This window comes from Lithobates pipiens, unplaced genomic scaffold, assembly GCF_037356315.1.
Source record: "Lithobates pipiens isolate NorthernLeopardFrog02 unplaced genomic scaffold, aLitPip1_a1.2 Scaffold_13, whole genome shotgun sequence".
In the NCBI taxonomy this organism is placed as follows: Eukaryota; Metazoa; Chordata; class Amphibia; order Anura; family Ranidae; genus Lithobates; species Lithobates pipiens.
The window spans coordinates 247,796,326-247,818,384 of NW_027507718.1; the positions used below are offsets into that span (position 1 = coordinate 247,796,326).

A 22,059-nucleotide genomic window follows, 5' to 3' on the forward strand; every position below is an offset into this window, starting at 1 on the left:
ACCCCTGAGATGAGGCTGTGGAGACATCTCTGGAAGGAGCTAAGAAGCTGTACACAAGTCCAGGAGGGAGGTGCAGTGGCATTGTTAGAGGGGGTGACACCCCTGAGAGATGAGGCTATGGAGACACCTCTGGAAGGAGTAATTCCAGGAGGGAGGTGCAGTAGCATTGTTGCCAATCACAGGGCTCAGCCTTTTCCTGCATAAGGGGTCTGTGTGAGAGGAAGGAAGTGATTGTTAGAGGGGGTGACACCCCTGAGAGATGGCTATGGAGACACCTCTGTGGTCTTCTAGAAGGAGTTGCAGACCAAGTCCAGGTGGGAGGTGCAGTGGCATTGTTGCCAAGCACAGTGCTCAGCCTTTTCCTGGATAACGGGTCTGTGTGAGAGGAAGGAGGGCGGGATCATAGAGGGAAAGTCCCAGAAAAGTCCATGGATAAAAGTTGGAGTTAAGATGGCTGCTGGGGAGAGAAGAGGATGGTGAACCCCAGCCGTGTGAAGCCCCAGCCGCCCCCCGATCTGGACGGAGAGGAGAAGAAGAAGAGAAGGAAAGGCGATCTTGAGATGAAGACGGCGCCGTCCTCCTCCTCCTCGCCCAGCCTCCCGGCCCGGGTCATGTTAGAGATGGACGCTCTCCCCAGACAAGAGGCGCCCCCCGGAGGGTCCACCCCGTCCCCGCTCTCCTCCTGTTCTCGCCAGGCATGGAGCCGAGACAACCCGGGCTTCGAGGCGGAGGAGGACGGCATGGAGGAAGAGGAGGAGGACGGGGAGGAGGGCACGGTGGTGGAGATGGATGTGGAATGGCATCCCTCTGCTGGACATGCCCGGAGGTCTTCTTCTCTGGTCTCCTCTAGTAGTGGGGGCAGTACTGGCCTAGTGGGGTATCACCCCAATAATATGGGGGGACAGGGGCAGAGAGTGGGGAGGAGGAGGAGAGGGGAGCCTGGCACTACAGCGGGCACTGCCACCCATGGAGCTGAGCGCACTCAGGAGCTGGAAGGCTGGGGGAAGATCCTGCACACCCTCCGAGGTAACTACCTACAGTACACTCAGCTGACCCATAGCAAATATATACTGTACTATACTATATACTATACTTCACCTCTTCTTGCACTCATTGTTTACATGTAACAATCGGCATTGTTTTCGAGAAAATTACTTCGAACCCCCAAACATTATATATTTTTTTGAAGCAGGGAGAGAATTAAAGAGTGGGTATTGACATTTTTATATCACACAATATTTGTGCAACAGTTTTTCAAACGTGTTTTGTTTGGGAGAAAATACACTTTTTTTGAAATGTAATTCAAAAAAACACAATACATAACCCAATTATTATTTTTTATTTTTTTGGTAAAATCTAAAAGATGCTGTCACACCGAGTGATTAGATACCAAACACGTCACGCTTTCAAATTGCAGACCCCATGCAGCAGCGATTAAATGGTGTAAAGTTTACTATCCATAGGCAATGTTTTAAAACCCTGTACGGGTTACCACTTTAAATTTACAGAGGAGGTCTGGTGCTAGAATTACTGCCCATGATCTCATATTTGTGGTGATACCTCACATGTGTGGGGCGATCGCTGTTTGCACGCGTGCGGGACCAACACGTGTGTTCAGCTTTGCGTGGGAGCACTTAAATTTTTTCTTCTTCTTCGCCCTTCTACACACGGTCGGACATTCCGACAACCAAATCCGTCGGATTTTGTCAGAAACTGTTGCATACACACGGTCGGACAAAGTTGTCGGAAAATCCGATCGTTCAGAACGTTATGACGGTATTTCGTTACGACGGGACTACGGTCAGGCTAGTAGCCAATAGCTTTGGTGTAGGAATTTGATCTGAGCATGCGTGACACTTTGTCCGATCGGAATTCTCTACAAACGATCATGTTGTCGGAAAATTTTATAGCCAAGCTGGAAAACTCGGTCCGTCGGATATTCCAACGGAAACAGTTCGATGGAGCCCACACACTGTCGGATTATCCGACAACACGATCCGATCGGACATTTTACGTCGGAATATCCGACTGTGTGTACAAGGGCTAATTCATTTGTTTTATTTTTACGCTATCGCTTAAAACTATTTTTTTTTTGATCACTATTATTGCTGTTAGAAGGAATGTAAATATCCCTTGTGACAGCAATAGGCATGTGACAGGTCCTCGTTATGGAGAGATCTGGGGTCTAGAAGACCCCAGATCCCTCCTCTGCCCTTAATAGCATTCAAAACACCAAGATCAGTGAGATCAAATGCTTCTCACTTTTGAAAATGGCAGCGTCTATTTCCAAGGAAACCAGAAGTGAAATAAGTTCATCTTGTCCAAGCTCCTATATCATAGAGATGATCAAAGCTGTTCCGGCCTTTGATTGCCTCTGATCAGCTGGTGAAAGCGCCGGCTGATCAAATGAGACTCCTGGTAATATGGGAGATCCCGGTAAAGCCACAGGAGGAGGGGGGCGTCCCCTACCGCTGCTTGTAAAAGCAATCCAGCAGCTAGTTAGCCAGTAGGATTGCTTTTACAAGAGACCCAACTGTTGGCTCTAAAGAAACGGTACCAGGGTGATGCCTGCAGCTGTAGGCATCATCCCTGTGTAACCACTTGAAGTCCAGCAACGTGCAGTACCTTGCTGATTGGCAAGTGGATACTCTATATTAGGGATGAGCCCGATGTTCAAGTCGAATATAAGTTTGTCTCAAAAATCGGGGGTGTTCACTTGTTCGCTGAATAGTGAACAATTTGGGGTGTTCGCAGGAAATTCGAAAGCCACGAAACACCCTTTAAAAGTCTATGGTAGAAATCAAAAGTGCCAATTTTAAAGGCTTATATGCATAGTATTGTCATAAAAAGTGTTTGGGGGCCTGGGTCCTGCCCCAGGGGACATGTATCAATGCAAAAAAAAGTTTTAAAAACTGAAGTTTTTTCGTGAGCGGTGATTTTAATAATGCTTAAAGTGAAACAATAAAAGTGAAATATTCCTTGAAATTTTTGGGGGTGTCTATAGTATGCCTGTAAAGTGGCACGTTTTCCCCATATTTAGAACAGTCCCCGCACAAAATGGTGTTTCTAAAGGAAAAAAGGTAATTTAAAACTACTAGCGGCTATAATGAATTGTCGGGTCTCGGCAATACAGATAAAAGTCATTGAAAAAAATGACATGGGGGTCCCCACAAAAACCCATAACATGCCCTTTGGGTCTGGTATGAATATTAAGGGGAACCCCAAACCAAAATTTAAAAATAAAAATTGCGTGCGGGTCCCCCCAAATTCCATACTAGGCCCTTCAGGTCTGGTATGGATATTAATGGGAAACCTCCGCCAATTATTTTTAAAAAAAGGGCGTAGAGCAGTGATGGCGAACCTTGGCACCCCTGATGTTTTGGAACTACATTTCCCATGATGCTCCACTACACTCCAGAGTGCATGAGCATCATGGGAAATGTAGTTCCAAAACATCTGGGGTGCCAAGGTTCGCCATCACTGGCGTAAAATCCATACCAGACCCTTTAAAAGGGTAGCATGTGAAGCAGATCCACAGGAGATTGTTGGCAACGGGGACACTCCGCATTGTCTGTTCTGCCCCATTTAAACAGCTTATCTGGACTTCTTTACGTTCTGTGTATGATGAACAATTGAGTCAGACGCTGCCCAGATGACAAGGATACAGAAGGCACTCCCTCTAGAATGGTTTACCAATCATCATCTGATATGGCCTAGGTCTTTCTCCTACCCTCGTCTGTCTGAGCATTTGGAGGTATCTTGGGCCTTTGCCATCAATTGGCCATACATAAATGAGACCTTTCTTCTCAGAAACTTTGGCCAAAGAGGTTAGAAGTGACGTAGGACTGACATCTAATTTGACACTTCTACCCTGAGTCTGCAATGCATGACGTATTTTTGTAGATATTTAAAGAAATCATGGCGGAGGAGTTGGCACGCCTCCTTAAGATCCAGAAAGAATCTCAGTATATTATGTTTGTAAAGTTGTGCTACATATTGAATCCCCTGGGAGCTCCGTCGTTCAAACCCCTCCAACTTACAAATATCTGTATATTGCCTGTTCCCCCACAGTGGTGTATATTCAGAGGCCCCTTCATATCTCATTATAGGTTTCATTTCTTGCCAAACTTTATCCATAAGTGTTAGGGTGGGGCCATTATGACAATGAGCAAAAGCTCACGATTCTAGTTGCGCCAATAGATGATAACGGGAGTCCTGGCTTAGCAGCAAGGACTGTATAGGATCCCCCCGATTCATTTCTCCCCAACCATCGAAATGCTGTAGTTGTGCAACCATAAAGTACAGCCTCGGGTAAGGCACCGCCAATCCTCCCCCTGCCTTGGTTAGCTGGAGAGTAGAAAGTTTGATCCTAGGATTTCAACCTTTCCATAGTAGTATTGCAGAATAGCACTTCTATTTGCTTAAACCATTTTAGAGGAATCCATATGGGTGAATTGTGAAGGACATATAGTATTTGAGGGGCCCAAATAATTTTTATGAGGTATGTGGGACCAACTTCGGATAAGGGCAGATTCGTCCACACAGTACTTTTAAGCTTGAATTTATGCAGAATGGGAGAGAGATTGTGGCGCAAATAGTCCTCTACCTTGGGATGTATCCAAATGCCCAGATATTTAAAGGAGGACACAACTTTAATTTTCTGAGCCTCCTGTGGTACAGACAACTGGATGTTATCGAGGGCAAACAGAACAGACTTATCCCAACTGATAACGAAGCCCGAAAACGAGCCGAATGTTAAAGCCACAGATGACATCGGATTGCCTTATAGCCTCATCTAGGGGTTCAGTTGCCAAGGCAAATAGCAATGGGGAGAGAGGGCACCCCTGCCGAGTTCCCCTGAATAGTGGGAAGAAATTTGAGATTGAGACATTTATTTGCATACATGCCCTTGAGGCTGAGTAAAGTAACTTAACCCAACGTATAAATTTTTTACCTACGGTAATCCAAATGACCCCAGTGCTTCCCAGAGATATGTTCACTTGATGCTATCAAATCCTTTCACAGCGTCGGGTGATGGGTACGGCTCGCCTACCGGGGCTATCCGATGGAATATCTGCATGTTTAACCGCTTCAGCCCCTGGAAGATTTTACCCCCTTCCTGACCAGAGCACTTTTTGCTATTCGGCACTGCGTCGCTTTAACTGACAGTTGCGCGGTCGTATGATGTTGTACCCAAACAAAATTTACGTCCTTTTTTTTTTCCACAAATAGAGCTTTCTTTTGGTGGTATTTGATCACCTCTGCGGTTTTCATTTTTTGCGCTATAAACAAAAAAACGGTGACAATTTTGAAAGAAAAGCAAATTTTTAACTTTTTGCTATAATAAATATCTCCAAAATATATATAAAAAAACTATTTTTTTCCCTCAGTTTAGGCCGATATGTATTCTTCTACATATTTTTGGTGAAAAAAAATCGCAATAAGCGTATATTGATTGGTTTGCGCAAAAGTTATAACATCTACAAAATAGGGGATAGTTTTATGGCATTTTTATTATTCATTTTTTTTGTTATTAGCAATGGCGGCGATCTGCGATTTTTATCAGGGCTGCAACATTATGGCGGACACGTCGTAAATTTTGACACATTTTTGGGACCTTTGACATGTATACAGCGATCAGTGCCATAAAAATTTATTGATTACTGTAAAAATTTCACTGGTAGGGAAGGGGTTAACACTAGGGGGCGATCAGGGGGTTAACTGTGTTCCCTAGTGTGTGTTCTAACTAAGGGGGGGAGGGCTGTGTAGGGGAAGAGATAGATCGCTGTTCATACTGTGTATGAACAAACGACCTGTCACTTCTCCCCTCAGAGAACCGGAAACAGTGTGTTTACACACATAGATCCCGGTTCTCCGTGTGCCCCAAACGATCGCGGGAGCTCGGTGGTGATCGTGACTGACGGGCACTCGCATCAGCTCTGTGGGCGAGTCTGTGATTTGTCAGCTTCGAAGTTAGGGCCCATGCTTGATCAGACCTTGCTGCCACTCTGAAAAAGTAAAAAAATGTGTCTATTCTGTGTTTATGAGCATTTTTGAGCCATAAGCTTTTGTGAGAGTATAGTTTTGTTAAAAAAAAAAAAAGCTAAAAACGCTGCAAAACAAATTTTTAACAAAAAAAAAAGTGTCTCCTAACTTTTTTCATCTGCAGAGCCTCCTCCTTACATCAGAGTCCGCAGAACCCCCCCCACATCAGAGTCCACAGAGCCCCCCTTAATCAGAGTCCGCAGAGCGCCCCCCTTAATCAGAGTCCGCAGAGCGCCCCCCTTAATCAGAGTCCGCAGAGCGCCCCCCTTAATCAGAGTCCACAGAGCCCCCCTTACATCAGAGTCCGCAGAGCCCCCTTACATCAGAGTCCGCAGATCCCCATCCCCCCTTACATCAGAGTCTGAAGATCCCCCCTTACATCAGGTCCTGGTCGCAAGTGAATGGACTTACAAAAGCCCAGGCACCAGGATGCAATTTCTAGTCACCATGGTAAGCTGGTGCCTGGAATTTATTGAATCCTGCATTATGGCACCATTGCGTTAAGCCAACCCCTTCAAAAATTCCAGAATGCATGAAAAAAGGTGCATGCACTATTTTTAGCAACAGATTGCACCATACTGTATGGCATTTGTTGTGCACTGCAACTCTGGTGCGTTGGGGTGCTGTTAAAAATGAATTGACCTGCAAAGCAGCAAAGTGCTGAACATGCTTTTTGCCACACGTTTTAGTACTTGAATCCAGCCTTAGAACAGTCCTTAGACCCCTTTCACACTGAGGGTGTTTTGCAGGCTCTATAGCGTTAGAAATAGTGCCTGCAATCCGCCCTCAAACTGCTGCTCCATTGTCTCCAGTGTGAAAGCCCAAGGGCTTTCACACTGTAGCGGTGCGCTGGCAGGACATGAGGAAAAGTCCTGCCAGCAGCTTTTTTGGAGCAGTGTGTTTACCGCTGCTCCCTATTGAAATCAACGGGGCAGCGCTGCAATACCGCCGGCAAAACGCAGCTATTGCGGCATATTGCGGGCGGTTTTAACCCTTTCTCGGGTAAAAGCGCCCAGCTAGCGGCCAAAATGCGCAACAAATCCAACGGTAAAACGCCGCTAGAAATAGCGGCGTTTTACCGCCGACGCTATGGACAGCCCTCTTAGATGTTGTGGCTTTTTTTTTTCTTTTTGTATTTATTCTTTCTTTCCACCTGGTGATTATGCTAGTAACACCCTTCCTGTCTTAGGGTGACAATGCTAACCTGTGAAAGAGCAGCGATGTCCTCCTAGGCTGCTCATTACTTATTTGCATTACACCTTCTCCTCTCCTCTTTCTATAACATAGTAGGGAAACGTTCTGTAGTGTCACATAGGCAAACTAAGCAGATCTAATAACCCTGCATGGGATTTCAGTGCAGAAGAGGAACCGCGTTGTCAGCCCACTACAGAAAGTCATGAGCTCTCTGGATTTCTGGCAGGGTGAACATGTATTTTTCTCAAAAAGATCTGACAAAATGTTTTCCAAAGTAGATTTAACTGGCCAAAAAGGAGCAAATATGAGAAGTTCTTTAGGGTTAGGGTTCACATATACTTTAAGTATTAATTATTTCATATATTTCCTTTGCATTCCTGCATAGGTCTTTGGGGTACAAGATACACAGAAGACCGTATAACTACCAGAGAGAAATACCTGAAGAGTGTGCTCCGCGAGCTTGTCACCTACGCGGGGTTTCTGATTATCTTATGTATTCGTAAGTATAAACTTCCTGTGATCAAATTACTAAAAACATTGTTACTAAACCTAAAAAAGTTTTTTACCTTAATACATTGCTTGCATTAAGGTAAAAAACATTTTCAGTGTCCCTATGCCCCCCCCCCCCCCCCTCCCTTCCCTGTGTGAAGGGGAAGAGAGGGCAGAAGAGATCAGTGCTGTGCAGGGCTGAATCTTTTCTCCCCTTACACTGCATTTGAGCAGCAGCCATTGGCTCTTTCTGCTGTCAATCAGAGGAAGTGGGGGATGGGCCTAAGTCCCACTGTGTAAGTCTGTGGAGCGCAGCTCCGTAGACCACAGCTCGGGATCATGGAGACTACCTCTCCCCATAGCCAGCGGCTGGCTATGGTAGTCCCACAGAAGATGTACTTTTTAGTCCTGTAGCGCACTGCTAAAATTCAGCATGTTTAGGCATACAAACTTTTTTTAATTGTCTAAATGTAGCCCATTGTTTTCAGTGTGCCTGTACACACACACACACACACACACACGTAAACATGCATTTTGTATAAAAGGTCCAATATTCATTTAACTTGGATGTGCTCAACCCATGGCCTGCGGAGCCCTTTGATGTGGCCCGAGACCATAAACCAGGCAAGTGCATGCCCATGGTCTGGGATGGCAGATCGGCAATCCTAGATCATGATCAATGGGTTGCCGACCCGCCATCCCAGAGCATTAGAGAGTGCATGGAGCTGGTGCCAGCAGCGGAGGTAGAGGGGGCAGCTGCAGAGGGCCCAGGAGCCTCATAAGCCGATTCTTCCTCTAGCATTGGCTTCTGTCCCAGGGGGAGTGATACCAAGGGCACTTCGCCTGGGACCTTTCAACAGCCTAGAGAGCCAGCAGAAGCTGGAAGAGGAAAAGGTCAGTATATTAAACATCACATATACTGCACTTTTGCAATGGGCATATTGGCACTTCTAAAAAAATTTTACTGATCCCCAGGTGCTGAACAGTGCACCTGTGGTTTTCATGCGGTTTAGCTGCACTGAGACATTGACTTCTATTATATCTTGTGGGTAACTCCTGAATACACAAACAGAAGAGAAGAGTACACAGGCTCTGGTGCAATACCCTTTATTTTTGTAATAAAAACTAGATAAAAATGCACTCACAAGCAAAGATAAATTGGAGCTTATCAAATCTAAACACATCTCCCCACCACATGCCCTTAAGGCTCCATTCACACTTGTAGGACTGGACTTAGAAGTGCAACTTTGATGCAACTTTGGATGGGATGCGATCTGGATGGGATTTGTTGTCCCTCTGCAAAGTTGGATCCACTGATGCACCATTGTTGTATGTAAAACATTCAGGTACCCCTTTCATGCAACTTTTGAGGGTTAATATTGAAGTCTATGGCCCTGAAGTTGCATGAAAGTCGGACCAAGTAGTGCATGAACTACTCTGAGGTTGCTGTGACTTTAAATCGCACATATATGAGTGGTTATCATTGTAAAACATGGCTTACAACTTGTAATGCGGCTTTGATGTCCAAAGTCGCACAAGTTTAAATGGGGTGTCATAAGAGCTCCAGCCGACAGTGTGGATATGGCAGCAGGCTGCCGATATGTTTGCTCACATATGCGCTGACAGTTTACATACACAGGAAGCCTCCCCGGCCCCAGACAAGCCAGCGCTGTGCTTGGGGTCACATGATGTGAGCATCTTTCTGCTGTTGGGGTATGTGAGCTCCACCTTTGCCAAAACTCCTGAATGCAAGCTATGGCTCAGTGCAGGTAAACCTCCGCGCATTAGTGTGAAAGCAGCCTTATAGTGGGCTCCGGACAGTAAGGGCTCGTTTACCTTTGCAGTTTGGGAGACAGTAAGACCCCATAGTTTATTTTGGCCCATAACGGTTACTAAATCACTTAATCATGGTTACCAAATTGGCCCTCGCTCTTCATAAGGTTTAGCACCCCTGATTTAACCTATTATTGTATTATGATTGTATACATTGGTACGAGTTCTACTGGGCACTTTACTATTTTGTGTAAATCACAATACTCAGCTAGTATGTTATCCATGGAAACTCTGCAAGAGATGCATTCACTGCTGTTTATGGAGTTTTTTTTGTACAATCAATGTCATTACAAGAGTGCCATAAAAGAAAGCTTTCTCCACAGAACAGCAGTAGTCAGCATCTCTATCTTGTATAAATAGTGCTCATAAATCGGGAGTAAAGATTTTCAGGAAAGGATTCCTAATATACTGTATCTGAGTTTCAATGAACCTGATAGAAAAGAAATCTGAAATAACTGATGTGCATAAATGCATCGTACAAACCAGCCTTATGTCATCTTTTGGAAACTGGAAAATAAATCGCAAAGCTGTTCTGTGTGACTTTAGACATGCGTTAAAAATTAAACTACACAACTCCTCCTTGTATTTTTAGACATACATAAATATACATTTGATATCAGGCATGACTTCTTTTATAGCAGCATGTTTTTAACCACTTCCCACCCGTAGGACGCCATATGATGTCCTTGGGTTGAAGTGGTTATACTGGGATGAGGCTTGCACATGCAGGCATCATCCCGGTCTCAAAATTTTCAGCTGGCAATTTCCTCTTCAGCAGAAGTGATTTAAAGCGGTAGTAAGTCGCTGAAAAAAACAAAAAAAAACCCCTGCAAGACAATAGCATAATGTGCTGGTCTGCATTGCAGACTAGTACATTATGAATTACCTTAGAACGCGTCCCCCGCAGCATGCCCAGTCACCGCTGAGGGAGCTGACATGTTCCCTGTGCGTTTCTTCCGGGTTCGCTTGCTCCGGCACTGTGAGTGGCCGGAGCTGCGATGACGTCACTCCCGCTCATGTCTGCGGGAGTCCTCCGTTCCGGCAAAGAGCTCTGAATTTCCTTCACGATTCGCTGGACCTTCAAAGCTCATGCTCCTGCAGGTTTACCAGATATTCATTTTACCTACAGGTAAGCTTTATTATAGACTTACCTGTAGGTAAAAATGGCCAAGTGGGGGATACAATTACTTTAAGCGGCTGAACAGCCAGTCGATCACTTCTGTGAGCAGTGGAAGAAGGCCCCCGCTGTCGTCCCCATCCCGAGCTCTGCCTTCCAATCGTGGAGCAAGGGGAGAGATGCAACTGGTGGTGACAGCCGCAATACAGAGAGAGAGAGAGAGGAACTGATGTTGTTTTGGGGATCCTCTGCCATTCCTCCTTGCAGATCCTCTCCAGCTCTGTCAGGTTGGATGGTAAGCGTTGGTGGACAGCCATTTTTAGGTCTCTGCAGAGATGCTCAATTGGGTTTAAGTTAGGGCTCTGGCTGGGCCATTCAAGAACAGTCACAGAGTTGTTGTGAAGCCACACCTTCATTATTTTAGCTTTGTGCTCAGGGTCATTGTCTTTTTGAAAGGTAAACCTTCGGCCCAGTCTGAGGTCCTGAGCACTCTGGAGAAGGTTTTCATCCAGGATATTCCTTTACTTGGCCGCATTCATCTTTCCCTTGATTGCAACCAGTCGTCCTGTCCCTGCAGCTGAAAAACACCCCCACAGCATGATGCTGCCACCACCATGCTTCACTGTTGGGACTGTATTGGGCAGGTGATGAGCAGTGCCTGGTTTTCTCCACATATACTGCTTAGAATTAAGGCCAAAAAGTTCTATCTTGGTCTCATCAGACCAGAGAATCTTATTTCTCACCATCTTGGAGACTTTCAGGTGTTTTTTAACAAACTCCATGCGGGCTTTCATGTGTCTTGCACTTGCCATAAAGCCCCGACTAGTGGAGGGCTGCAGTGATGGTTGACTTTTTACAACTTTCTCCCATCTCCCGACTGCATCTCTGGAGCTCAGCCACAGTGATCTTTGGGTTCTTCTTTACCTCTTTCTCCCCCGATAGCTCTGTTTGGCCGGACGGCCAGCTCTAGGAAGGGTTCTGGTCGTCCCAAACATCTTCCATTTAAGGATTATGGAGGCCACTGTGCTCTTAGGAACCTTAAGTACAGCAGAAATGTTTTTGTATCCTTGGCCAGATCTGTGCCTTGCCACAATTCTGTCTCTGAGTATTTCAGGCAGTTCCATTGACCTCATGATTCTCATTTGCTCTGACATGCACTGTGAGCTGTAAGGTCTTATATAGACAGGTGTGTGGCTTTCCTAATCAAGTCCAATCAGTATAATCAAACATAGCTGGACTCAAATTAAGGTGTAGAACCAGCTCAAGGATGATCAGAAGAAATGGACAGCACCTGAGCTAAATATATGAGTGTCACAGCAAAGAGTCTGAATACTTAGGACTAAGGATTTTTAGGAATAAATCAGCAAAAATTTCAACAATTATGTGTTTTTCTGTCAATATGGGGTGCTGTGAGTACATTAATGAGGAAAAACTGAACTTAAATGAATTGCAAATGGCTGCAATATAACAGAGTGAAAAACTTAAGGGGGTCTGAATACTTTCCGTCCCCACTGTGTGTGTGTGTGTGTGTGTATATATGTGTGTATATATATATATATATATATATATATATATATACTTTTTTATTTTTTTTATTTAAAATGTAGTGAACATCATCATTACTGTGGTTTTGATCCCCAGCAATGGTGATTGAGAGTCAGATTGTGACCTCCATAGCTGTAAAATGAGGATCTGCATATTTAGGGCTCTTTCACATGGGCTTTTCTCTCATCAGACTCTGCTTAGCTCCATGGGGGATCAATCCGTTGCTCCCCGCTGAGCAGGAGGATGAGAGGGCCGTCACTGCTCACTGTGCAGGGATGGACGTGTCAGAGCCTGGTTCTCCTCTATGGGTAGATCAGATGAAAACGGACCAACTGTCCGTTTTTATCCGATCTGCCAGATGGATGTAAAATAGGGTCTCTGTCAATCTGGATTTCACAGACAGGAGCGGATCGAATATCGGCAGATGTCAGCAGACATGTAACCACTGAAATTCCTCCGCTCAATAGAGGTGCATGGAATGTCTGATCAGGTCTACCTGAGAAACTGGAAAGCCCATGTGAAAGGGGCCTTACCATGGAGTGACACAGGTCATCTGAAAGACACAGTTCTTCCCTTCTTCTTTTTTTCCTATTACTAGTATGTTAAATATCTTTTATCTTTGATTTATTTTCTGGTTAGCTGATTGTTTAGTTTAAAAAGTCTTATCGAAGGAAGACAATCAGCTGCTTCATGTTCTTCACCGACAACGCTATCTTCCTTTGTCTGAATTTGCTAAGGTGTCTTTCACTTCTTGAAAAGGTTGTCAGTTGTTCTTAGACAGGCATGGCTAGACCTGCCCAGCTCCACCCTCATCCCTCCTATCCTTCACAGAACATGATCCCTCCTGTCTTCATTGCCTCCTTTTGGCCAGCAGTTTCCCCTGAGGGGGGGGGGGGGGGGCAAGCTTAGGAAGTATGTTATGGTTGTTAGTAATTGTAAGATAGTTTGCAATGCAACATGCTGCAGATTTTCTAAAGTGTACAACCACGTGGTTGTTTCTGCATGGCACTGTGATGGGCGCTAAGATGTCACAGATGGGCACTGTGATGGCACTGAGGGCACTGTGTGCATGGTGTGACACCATGATGGGCACTGTGTGTATGGTGTGTGTGACAGACTCACCTCGGACAGAGGCTTTTGGAGGGGACTGAATGCTAGCCTCTTGCCTATCAAATATGGGCCCTGGCATTTGAAGGAGCTACAAGCATTTAGGAAGATATTCTGTTATGTAATGCAAAAGGACATTATTAAGGAGGCCATGATGGTCTCTGCCAGTTTGGGGTGGTTGGTATATTGTCTCATTTTGATGTGTACTCTTTGCTGGGTCGTTTGGGGTTTGGCTGTATTCCATTGTTCTATTGTGTCTGTCTGCCTTGGATATTATGGAATGTGTATGTAGATTAGCTGTGAGATTGGTGGAGGCGAATTCCTCCAACAGCTCTTAATGCTGATTGGACAGTCTACCCCGCCCAGCATGCAAAGGTGGGGGGATTGTCCAGAGTATTACCTGTATACCTGTGTTTTCAATAAACAGTCCATGTTCAGCAACCAAACGAGTATTGTCTTGTTTGTTGTGATCAGCGGTTGGAATATCTGATATCTATATTCAGTCTGGGAGGAATCGGTATATGACGAAAGCACTCAAGCAGAGTGTAGGACGTTTCGTTACAGTGTGGCATTATTATGGGCACTGTGTGCATGTCGTGGCACTGTGATGGGCAAGAAATATGAAATAAATAAGGTACAAAAGAAAATTTTTGAAAGTTTGGAAGGCTACAGATTGATTTATATTACTCGGTACATGTGAGTAATGAGTTTAATGTTGCATTTCCACTAGTGCAACTTTGGACACAAAGTCACATCACAAGTCACAGCCCATTGATTTCAATGGCAAACGTTCCCATCTCTGCGACTTTGAAAAGGTGCCTGCACTACTTTGATGCTACTTTGAGTGTTAATTTGGATCAAAGCTACACTCAAAGTCGCACTCTAAATCTTTGGAGTCCCATTAGTGGAAACATAGCCTAAGGGTGCAGTGCGACTTTGGCGTGTGACTTTGATGCGACTTTAAGGCGACTTTTCATGCAGCTTTGATCCAGCACTCTGGATCAAAGTTGCATCAAAAGTTGCATTGGAGCATTGCAGGTACCTTTTCAAAGTCGCATAGTTTCCACTATTGCGATCCCAAAGTTGCACGATTTAGAGTGCAACTTTGATGCCCCCCATGTCCTGCGTCGATGGGTCCCTCCTGTGTCAGTGGGCCCCCCCCCCCGTGTCCTGTGTCAGTGGGCCCCCCCCCCGTGTCCTGTGTCGATGGGTCCCCCCATGTCCTGTGTAGATGGGCCCCCCCCCATGTCCTATGTTGATGGGTCCAGCCCCCCCCCCCCCCCCAGGTCCTGTGTTGATGAGTCTCTCCTGTGACCTGTCTGGATGGGTGCCCCTGTGTTCTGTGTGGATGGATCTTTTTTTATTTCTTAAGCACATTTAGGAGTAGTTGGGCGTTATTTTCAGCTGCCCCTGAACTCTCCTCAATGTTATCTTATCAGTACATGTACACAGGGTCATTTATAATTGTTTCTAAGCAGTTAAGTTTAGAAGCATTTTTTGGAACGCAAAAAAATGCAATCAGGATGTTCAGGAGCATTTGAAATGCCAAATTCCTTTAACATCTTGGAAACGCGGTAACTCGCATTTAGCCGCGTTTTGTTTATAGGCGTTTTTCACTTTTGACTATTTAAAAAAAAAAAAAACACACACACATATATATATATATATATATATATATATATATATATATACCGTATATACTCGAGTATAGGCCGACCCGAATATAAGCCGAGGCCCCCAATTTACCACAAAAAAACTGGGAAACTTATTGACTCGTGTATAAGCCGAGGGTGAGACATGCCTGTCCATCCCTGTGTGTCCATCCATCCCTGTGTGTGTGTGTCCGTCCATCCCTGTGTGTGTGTGTCCGTCCATCCCTGTGTGTGTGTCCGTCCATCCCTGTGTGTGTGTCCGTCCATCCCTGTGTGTGTGTCCGTCCATCCCTGTGTGTGTGTCCGTCCATCCCTGTGTGTGTGTCCGTCCATCCCTGTGTGTGTGTCCGTCCATCCCTGTGTGTGTGTCCGTCCATCCCTGTGTGTGTGTCCGTCCATCCCTGTGTGTCCGTCCATCCCTGTGTGTGCAGCCTTGTGTGTCCAGCCTACCTGTGTCCCGAGCCTGCGTCCCGCCTGCGTCCCGAGCCTGTGTGCTTCTGCCATGCCAGGATCGCCACTCTTCTCGTCTGACAGACGGCGACGGCGCCTCGGCGGCCATTCCACTGTTCAAAAGCTGCGCCTCCGTCTGTGATAGGCGGAACACTCAATTTCCCAGCAGTCTGTGTTCCGCCTATCACGGACATCCTCTCATCCTCGTCCGTAGTATGAGGATGAGCGGATGTCCGTGATAGGCTGACCACTGACTGCTGGGAAATTGAGTGTTCCGCCTATCACAGACAGGGAGGCGCGGCTTTTGAATAGTAGAATGGCCGCCGTCTGTCTGCTCGACGCGCTGATCGGGCAGGCAGACGGCGATGACTCGAGTATAAGCCGAGGGGGGCACTTTCAGCCTCAAAAAAGAGGCTGAAAATCTCGGCTTATACTCGAGTATATACGGTATATATATATATATATATATATATATATATATATATATATATATATATATATATATATATATATATATATATTCTTTGCTTCTAAATGCAAATGCGGCAAAGAGCAAGTTTTTAAACGTTGGTTACTGTCTGTCAAGTCAAATCGTTCAGGAGAGGTTGTAAAACGTCTCGTGTACATGAAGCCTTAGGATGTACAGGGCATCCTTACTGATGAGAGAACACTGGTCGGAAACCTATGATCAGCTCCTCCCATCCTGTATGTGCCCACTGGCTACACAGGAATAGTGTCCCTCCCTGGAAGTGATGTCATTAGCCTTCAGTAACCACACCCACTGGCTGCTTTTAGACTCAGAAGGAAGTAGAATTAAAGTCATGTGACGGCACTGGATACTGTAAAATAAAGGTAGAAAAACTGGGATTTTTTTCATTTTGAGGCATAAGGCTGAACTTAGCTCACATTAATGATTACACTGGAGAGTTTAAGTGTAAGGCCGCGTACACACGGGCGGACTGTTCGCCCAACTTTGTCCGCTGAACAGTGTTTGGGCGGACAGTCCGCTCGTGTGTGGGCTTTCAGCGGACAGTTTCAGCGGACAGTTTGACGAACAAGGTTTTTCGGAAATTCCGTAAAACTGTCCGCTGAAACCTAATGGAGTAATGGGAGGCATGTTCTGAACTGGTATCTAAATAAACAGTTCTCCTGCAGAGCCCCCCCCACGATTTCACTTAATCTGTGCTCTCCTACTGAGCTGGTTAGTGTTTTACCACATAACAATATTAATAAGTCACTCAGGTGAAGCCCTGGAGACTCGGCATTGTAGGTCTGCCTACAAAGACTTCTCTAATCAGGGATAGTGAGCTAAAGCATTTTTGTGGCTTTTTAGAGCAATGAACTGTATGTGAGAATGTGTTGTGTTTACTATAGATAAAAGATCAGAAGGGACAATTACAGCACTAGTCTACCTAAGTGGGATTTCAGTTTCGGGCAGATGGTGGTGTGGTGAACCACCCACCAGCTTTTTTTTATGTCTCCATTGTATGACAGCAAGGTTTCTCCCTGTGAGTTTCTGTGTCCTCCAACCTGTCACAGCCATTACAATGAGGTTTTATGAGATTGTAGGCCATGCCAACACTCACTCCAGGTAAAACCAAATAAACAAACCTAACCAAAGTTTGGCAAATAATGGCTGCGGCACTTTATTGGTTTAAACAGAAACAAAATAACCATTCTTTATTTATCATCAAAACATCATAACTTAAAGATAACAAAACTTGTAACTACTTAGTTTTCAGAACTCAAGCAGCATTACCTCATTTTAATCATGTAAATAAAACGTCCCCTCTAGAATCCAGGGAAAAGGGAAAATTCCCAGCCCAGCAGATCACTATAAAGGCTTCCCAGTATCCAGAACATTCCGCAGCATCCTATTGGCTAGCCGCTGCTCCTGTGCAGTGCAGCCTCAGCAGTGCCCTTCAGTGCTACCTCATCAGTGCCCTTCAGTGCAGCCGCATTGGTGCCCTTCAGTGCAGCCTCAGCAGTGCCCTTCAGGGCTACCTCATCAGTGCCCTTCAGTGCAGCTGCATCGGTGCCCTTCAGTGCAGCCTCAGCAGTGCCCTTCAGGCCTACCTCATCAGTGCCCTTCAGTGCAGCCGCATCGGTGCCCTTCAGTGCAGCCGCATCGGTGCCCTTCAGTGCTGCCTCATCAGTGCCCTTCAGTGCTGCCTCATCAGTGCCCTTCAGTGCTGCCTCATCAGTGCCCTTCAGTGCAGCCGCATCAGTGCAGCCTCGTCAGTGCCCTTCAGTGCTGCCTCATCAGTGCCCTTCAGTGCTGCCTCATCAGTGCCCTACAGTGCAGCCTCATCAGCGCACATTAATGCAATAAAAATGACCCATTTGCAAAATGTTATAACAGAAACTAAGAAACTTTTTTTTCCCCAAAAATGTTGGTCTTTTAAAAAAATTTTTGCAATAAATAAAAACCCCAGTGGTGATTAAATACCACCAACAGAAAAGCTCTATTTATGTGAAAAAACAATAACTTTTCATATGGGTACAGTGTTGCATGACCGCAAATTGTCAGTCAAAATGTGAGAGCGCTGGAAGCTGAAAATTGGCCTGGGCAGGAAGGAGGTGAAAGTGCCTAGTATTGAAGTGCTTAAGCTTTGACAAAAAAACCTGTTTATTGGTTTCTATGCAGAACTGCACCAGATTTAGCATTCTCCAGTTTTAGTAAATCAACTCCATTTTGTTTGTCTGTTGTTGTGACAAAGATGAGGATCCGATCACATTTTATGGCAAATTACTGCAGAAAAAACTTTTTATTTATTCTTACTTATGTATTTCTTCGTAGTATCATATGGGATGGTATCTTCCAGCATGTTTTACTATACAAAGGCAATGACCCAGCAATTTCTGGACACACCTGTTTCAAAGTCTGAGAGGACAAATTTCAAAACCTTGATGACAAAGGAGGACTTTTGGAAGGTAAGGTACTGAATGGTATATGAAAGTCAAGTTTATACTATAGGCATATAATTGCATGTGGTTAAAGAGGTACAGTCATTTCGGTCAATAATGAAAATCGGGAGAGTGCTGACTCTGTTTTTACACTTTTTAACACTTTTCTTCTCATGCTGCTCTCAGACACCATCCCTCCTAGTTATAAATATCCGCAGGAGGAATTTTAGGACAGCGAAGTCAGTGAGGGCTGAGCTGGAACATACATACAAACCTTAACCCGGGTAATGAAAACCTCAGTGTTTTTCAAATATAAAAATATTTAAAAAATGTGAGAATTCTTTTTTTTTTTTTGCTGAAAGGGTCATACTTTGGGAACTGCATGTGAATCGCACAAGAATGCTGTGTGATTCGCATGCAATTCTGTGCAATGTGATTTCAACCCATTCATTTTGAATGGGCTGAAATCATACCACATACAATGTGTGCTACACAAGTATATCAAAAATTACTGTACCTTTGTTCTATAACTTTACATATAGCAAAAGAGATCAATTGAGGCACTGAAAACGTTCATGGTATGTTATGAACATCTGACACAATGGTTTGTTTAAAAAAATATACAAATATTTATTAAATACATAGTGTTAAAACTTCACCCAATTAGGGTAGAGAAAGACACAAAAAGTTTTAGTCCATTCAAGGACCACACAACAATACAAATACACTATAAAATCCTCTAGTGTAAGGGTCCTTTCACACGGGGCGGATCAGTTCTGATCCGCCCCGTGGATGTCCGTTTGCTCAGCGGGGATCACTCCGCCGATCCCCGCTGAGCAGGGAGATGACAGCTCCGTCTCTGCACACTGCGCAGGGACGGACCTGTCACAGCGCCGCTCTCCCCTATGGGAGATCGGATGACGACGGACCGCAGTGCCCGTCGTCACCCGATCCGATCCGCAGACGGATGGAAAAATAGCTTTTTCCTCCGTCACACTTTTTCGGATCGGAGCGGGTCGGATGTCAGCGGACATGTCACCGCTGACATCCGACGCTCCATAGACCTCTATGGAGCACCCGTTCAGGTCCGCCTGAAAAACTGACAGGCGGGCCTGAACGGGACGTCAGTGTGAAAGAGGCCTAAATTGGACATTAATCTCAAGCTCTACATTTTTCCCGGGATACCCGCTTCTTCAGGAGTTTTGCTCAAGAGAAATGAAAATCTGAAATAAGGAATACAAACCAATAATAATTTACAGGATAGAAAATATATCTTTAACCAAAAAATAGGATACATATATAAGTGCAATGAGGCACACATACACATAATATTGACAAACCATTGCAATATACAGACCCTGAACCAATCAATACACCAGTCAGAGAAAGATACAGGTATGACAACCTATCACACCATAGGACACCAAACCGCAACCCACAAAACCTGCAACACCTGAAGAAGCAGTCTACCGGGCGAAAGTGGTAATCGGGTGAGAGATAAAGATAGGTGGAAGTTGATAAACAAATACAGGTTTGTATAGGGGGACTCTATCCAGGCCCACAGCATCTGGGGTACATAGGATGAAAAAACCCCTACAGGCATATATCTATAGGATATGGTTAAACCATACACACCCAAAAAGGTTTTTTTTAACAGGATAACAGGGGCGGCTGCTCAACCATGAGGCTATAAACAGAGATTGGTCTTACATTTGGATATTTACCCAATTGAGCCTACAGATATTTAAATGAGGATAATCAGAAAACCATTTGGATAACTAAATGTATAAAGAAAAACATTAATGATGAATTATGGAGCCTCACCTGCGCAGATGTGATATAGCTCATCAGAGAATGCTTATAATAGAAGGGTCCAAAACCACTGAGATTGCCAATAAAGTGGTAACCCATATGGTATTGAAGTGTTTCAAAAAGAGACAACCCAGGGTCTACCTATAAATATATAAGGAAAGGATCAAAGGGAGTAATAACTCTGATAAGCATATGTTAGAATTAAACTTTCAAGCACAGAGAGGTCTCACCTTGTGCAAACCCAACAGCCAACAGCCTGTCAAATTGTTTGCAGAGGCTCACATCAGCCAGACCAGACATCCAGAAAGGGATCCAATCACCGATATATCAACAGCAGTGGTTTAAAGAGGGTAAGAGGTGATAGAGCTAATGAGGAAAACACAAACACTTAGGCTCTAAGAACGTACATCAAAAGAACCAGAATCCCTATTAGGGCATGGATCGATGTATGGCGCTCACCTCCACCGTGTCATAAATGACATCACCGGCCATTCACAAGAATTGGGAAGTAATGGCCTCCCATTAAATACACCTGGGTCCTGTTCGGCTGTCAGTGTCATCAAAGCATGACCACAGGCAGCGGGTGACGTCACTGGACCCGATTTACAGACAACCGTCAATCAGCGTCCAACAGGCAGTAGATATCGCTCCCCACGGAGGCCCCTTGTCCATCTTGGTATACCAAGATGTCCCCCTCGCCATCTCGAGGATGGACAGGGGAGGACAACCGAGATATAATCAGTGATATCTACAACAGTCAATGGCATAGCCACAGATGGATCTCAAATTGACATATGGTCGATCCCAATTGATGGGGTAATGAAAAAAACAGAACCAGTTCTCGTCCCAACCAGCGCAAGGTTGAGTAGGAGCAAGGTCGAGATCCGAGTCCCAACAGCTCAGAGAAATGGCTTATAAGAATCGTTCTTGTTAATCCCTGGGGGAGTAGGGGCAGATCATTTTTCAATCTATAAGGTTTCTGACCTCAAAATCCAATTTATCCCAGTCCCCACCACTTGGATCAGGAGGGACCACTTCTAAAACAAAAAAAGATATTAATGACTTGTCAAATCTATAGTGAAAGCCTAATTGCCTGGCAACGGGGGGTAATCACCTTCCCATTGCTAGAGTAATAAGCATGATCCCTGATTCTTCCGACTTGTCGTGATTGATGCCATTGGCCATTGGGTAGGTGAATTATTCTTCCCTCAGTTACCCAGGGACAGCGAGTACAGTGGCCACAACGAGACATACCTCTGATAGGGTAGGGTTTTGCAAGGTATCAGGTAGGGAAATAGCATGCCTGAAAACGAATTTGGGGTTTGGATGCACGTATTTAGAGTGTGTAGTCCTCTGACAATAAATGCTAGTGTAGAGACAATAATGACCGCAGAGATTGTTCATGTGTTGGATAATGGGTAATAAACATAACCGTGCTTACATTCGTTTTAGAATTGCTCCCAAATAATAATTCAGGTCTTGCCTGTGCCTTGGCCCAATTAAATGCTTTCCTCAAAAGGGATTTAGAATAACCCCAGGCAAGTAATCTTAGTTGCAGTAGATTTGATCGGTTTGTGAAATCCTCCTCCGATGAACAGTTCCTACAAATACGCAGACACTGCGCATACGGTATACAGGCGTCGCGGTTCTGTGGGTTGCAGTTGGGTGTCCTATGGTAAGGTAGGTTGTCATATGTGTATCTTTCTCTGACTGGTGTATTGATTGGTTCAGGGCCTGTATATTACAATGGCTTGTCAATATTATGTGTGCCTTATTGCACTTATATATGTATACAAATTTTTGATTAAAGTTATGTTCTCTATCCTGTACGGTATATTATTGGTTTGTATTCTTCATTTCAGATTTTCATTCCTCTTGAGCAAAACTCCTGAAGAAGCGTGTATCCTG

The 22,059-nt window shown here is 44.8% G+C and overlaps 1 protein-coding gene across 2 annotated transcripts in view; it reads left to right on the top strand.

Moving 5' to 3' along the window:
• Positions 1-249: 249 nt before the first annotated feature.
• The window catches only part of PKD2 (polycystin 2, transient receptor potential cation channel), an 84,456-nt gene continuing 62,646 nt past the window's right edge, over positions 250-22,059 (top strand). For both annotated transcript variants that reach the window (XM_077476482.1, XM_077476483.1), the window contains exons 1-3: positions 250-1,026; positions 7,625-7,738; positions 18,233-18,366. In XM_077476482.1, the coding sequence (XP_077332608.1) occupies positions 474-1,026; positions 7,625-7,738; positions 18,233-18,366 (801 nt within the window). In that variant the 5' untranslated portion in view covers positions 250-473. The remainder of the gene's footprint in view (positions 1,027-7,624; positions 7,739-18,232; positions 18,367-22,059) is intronic.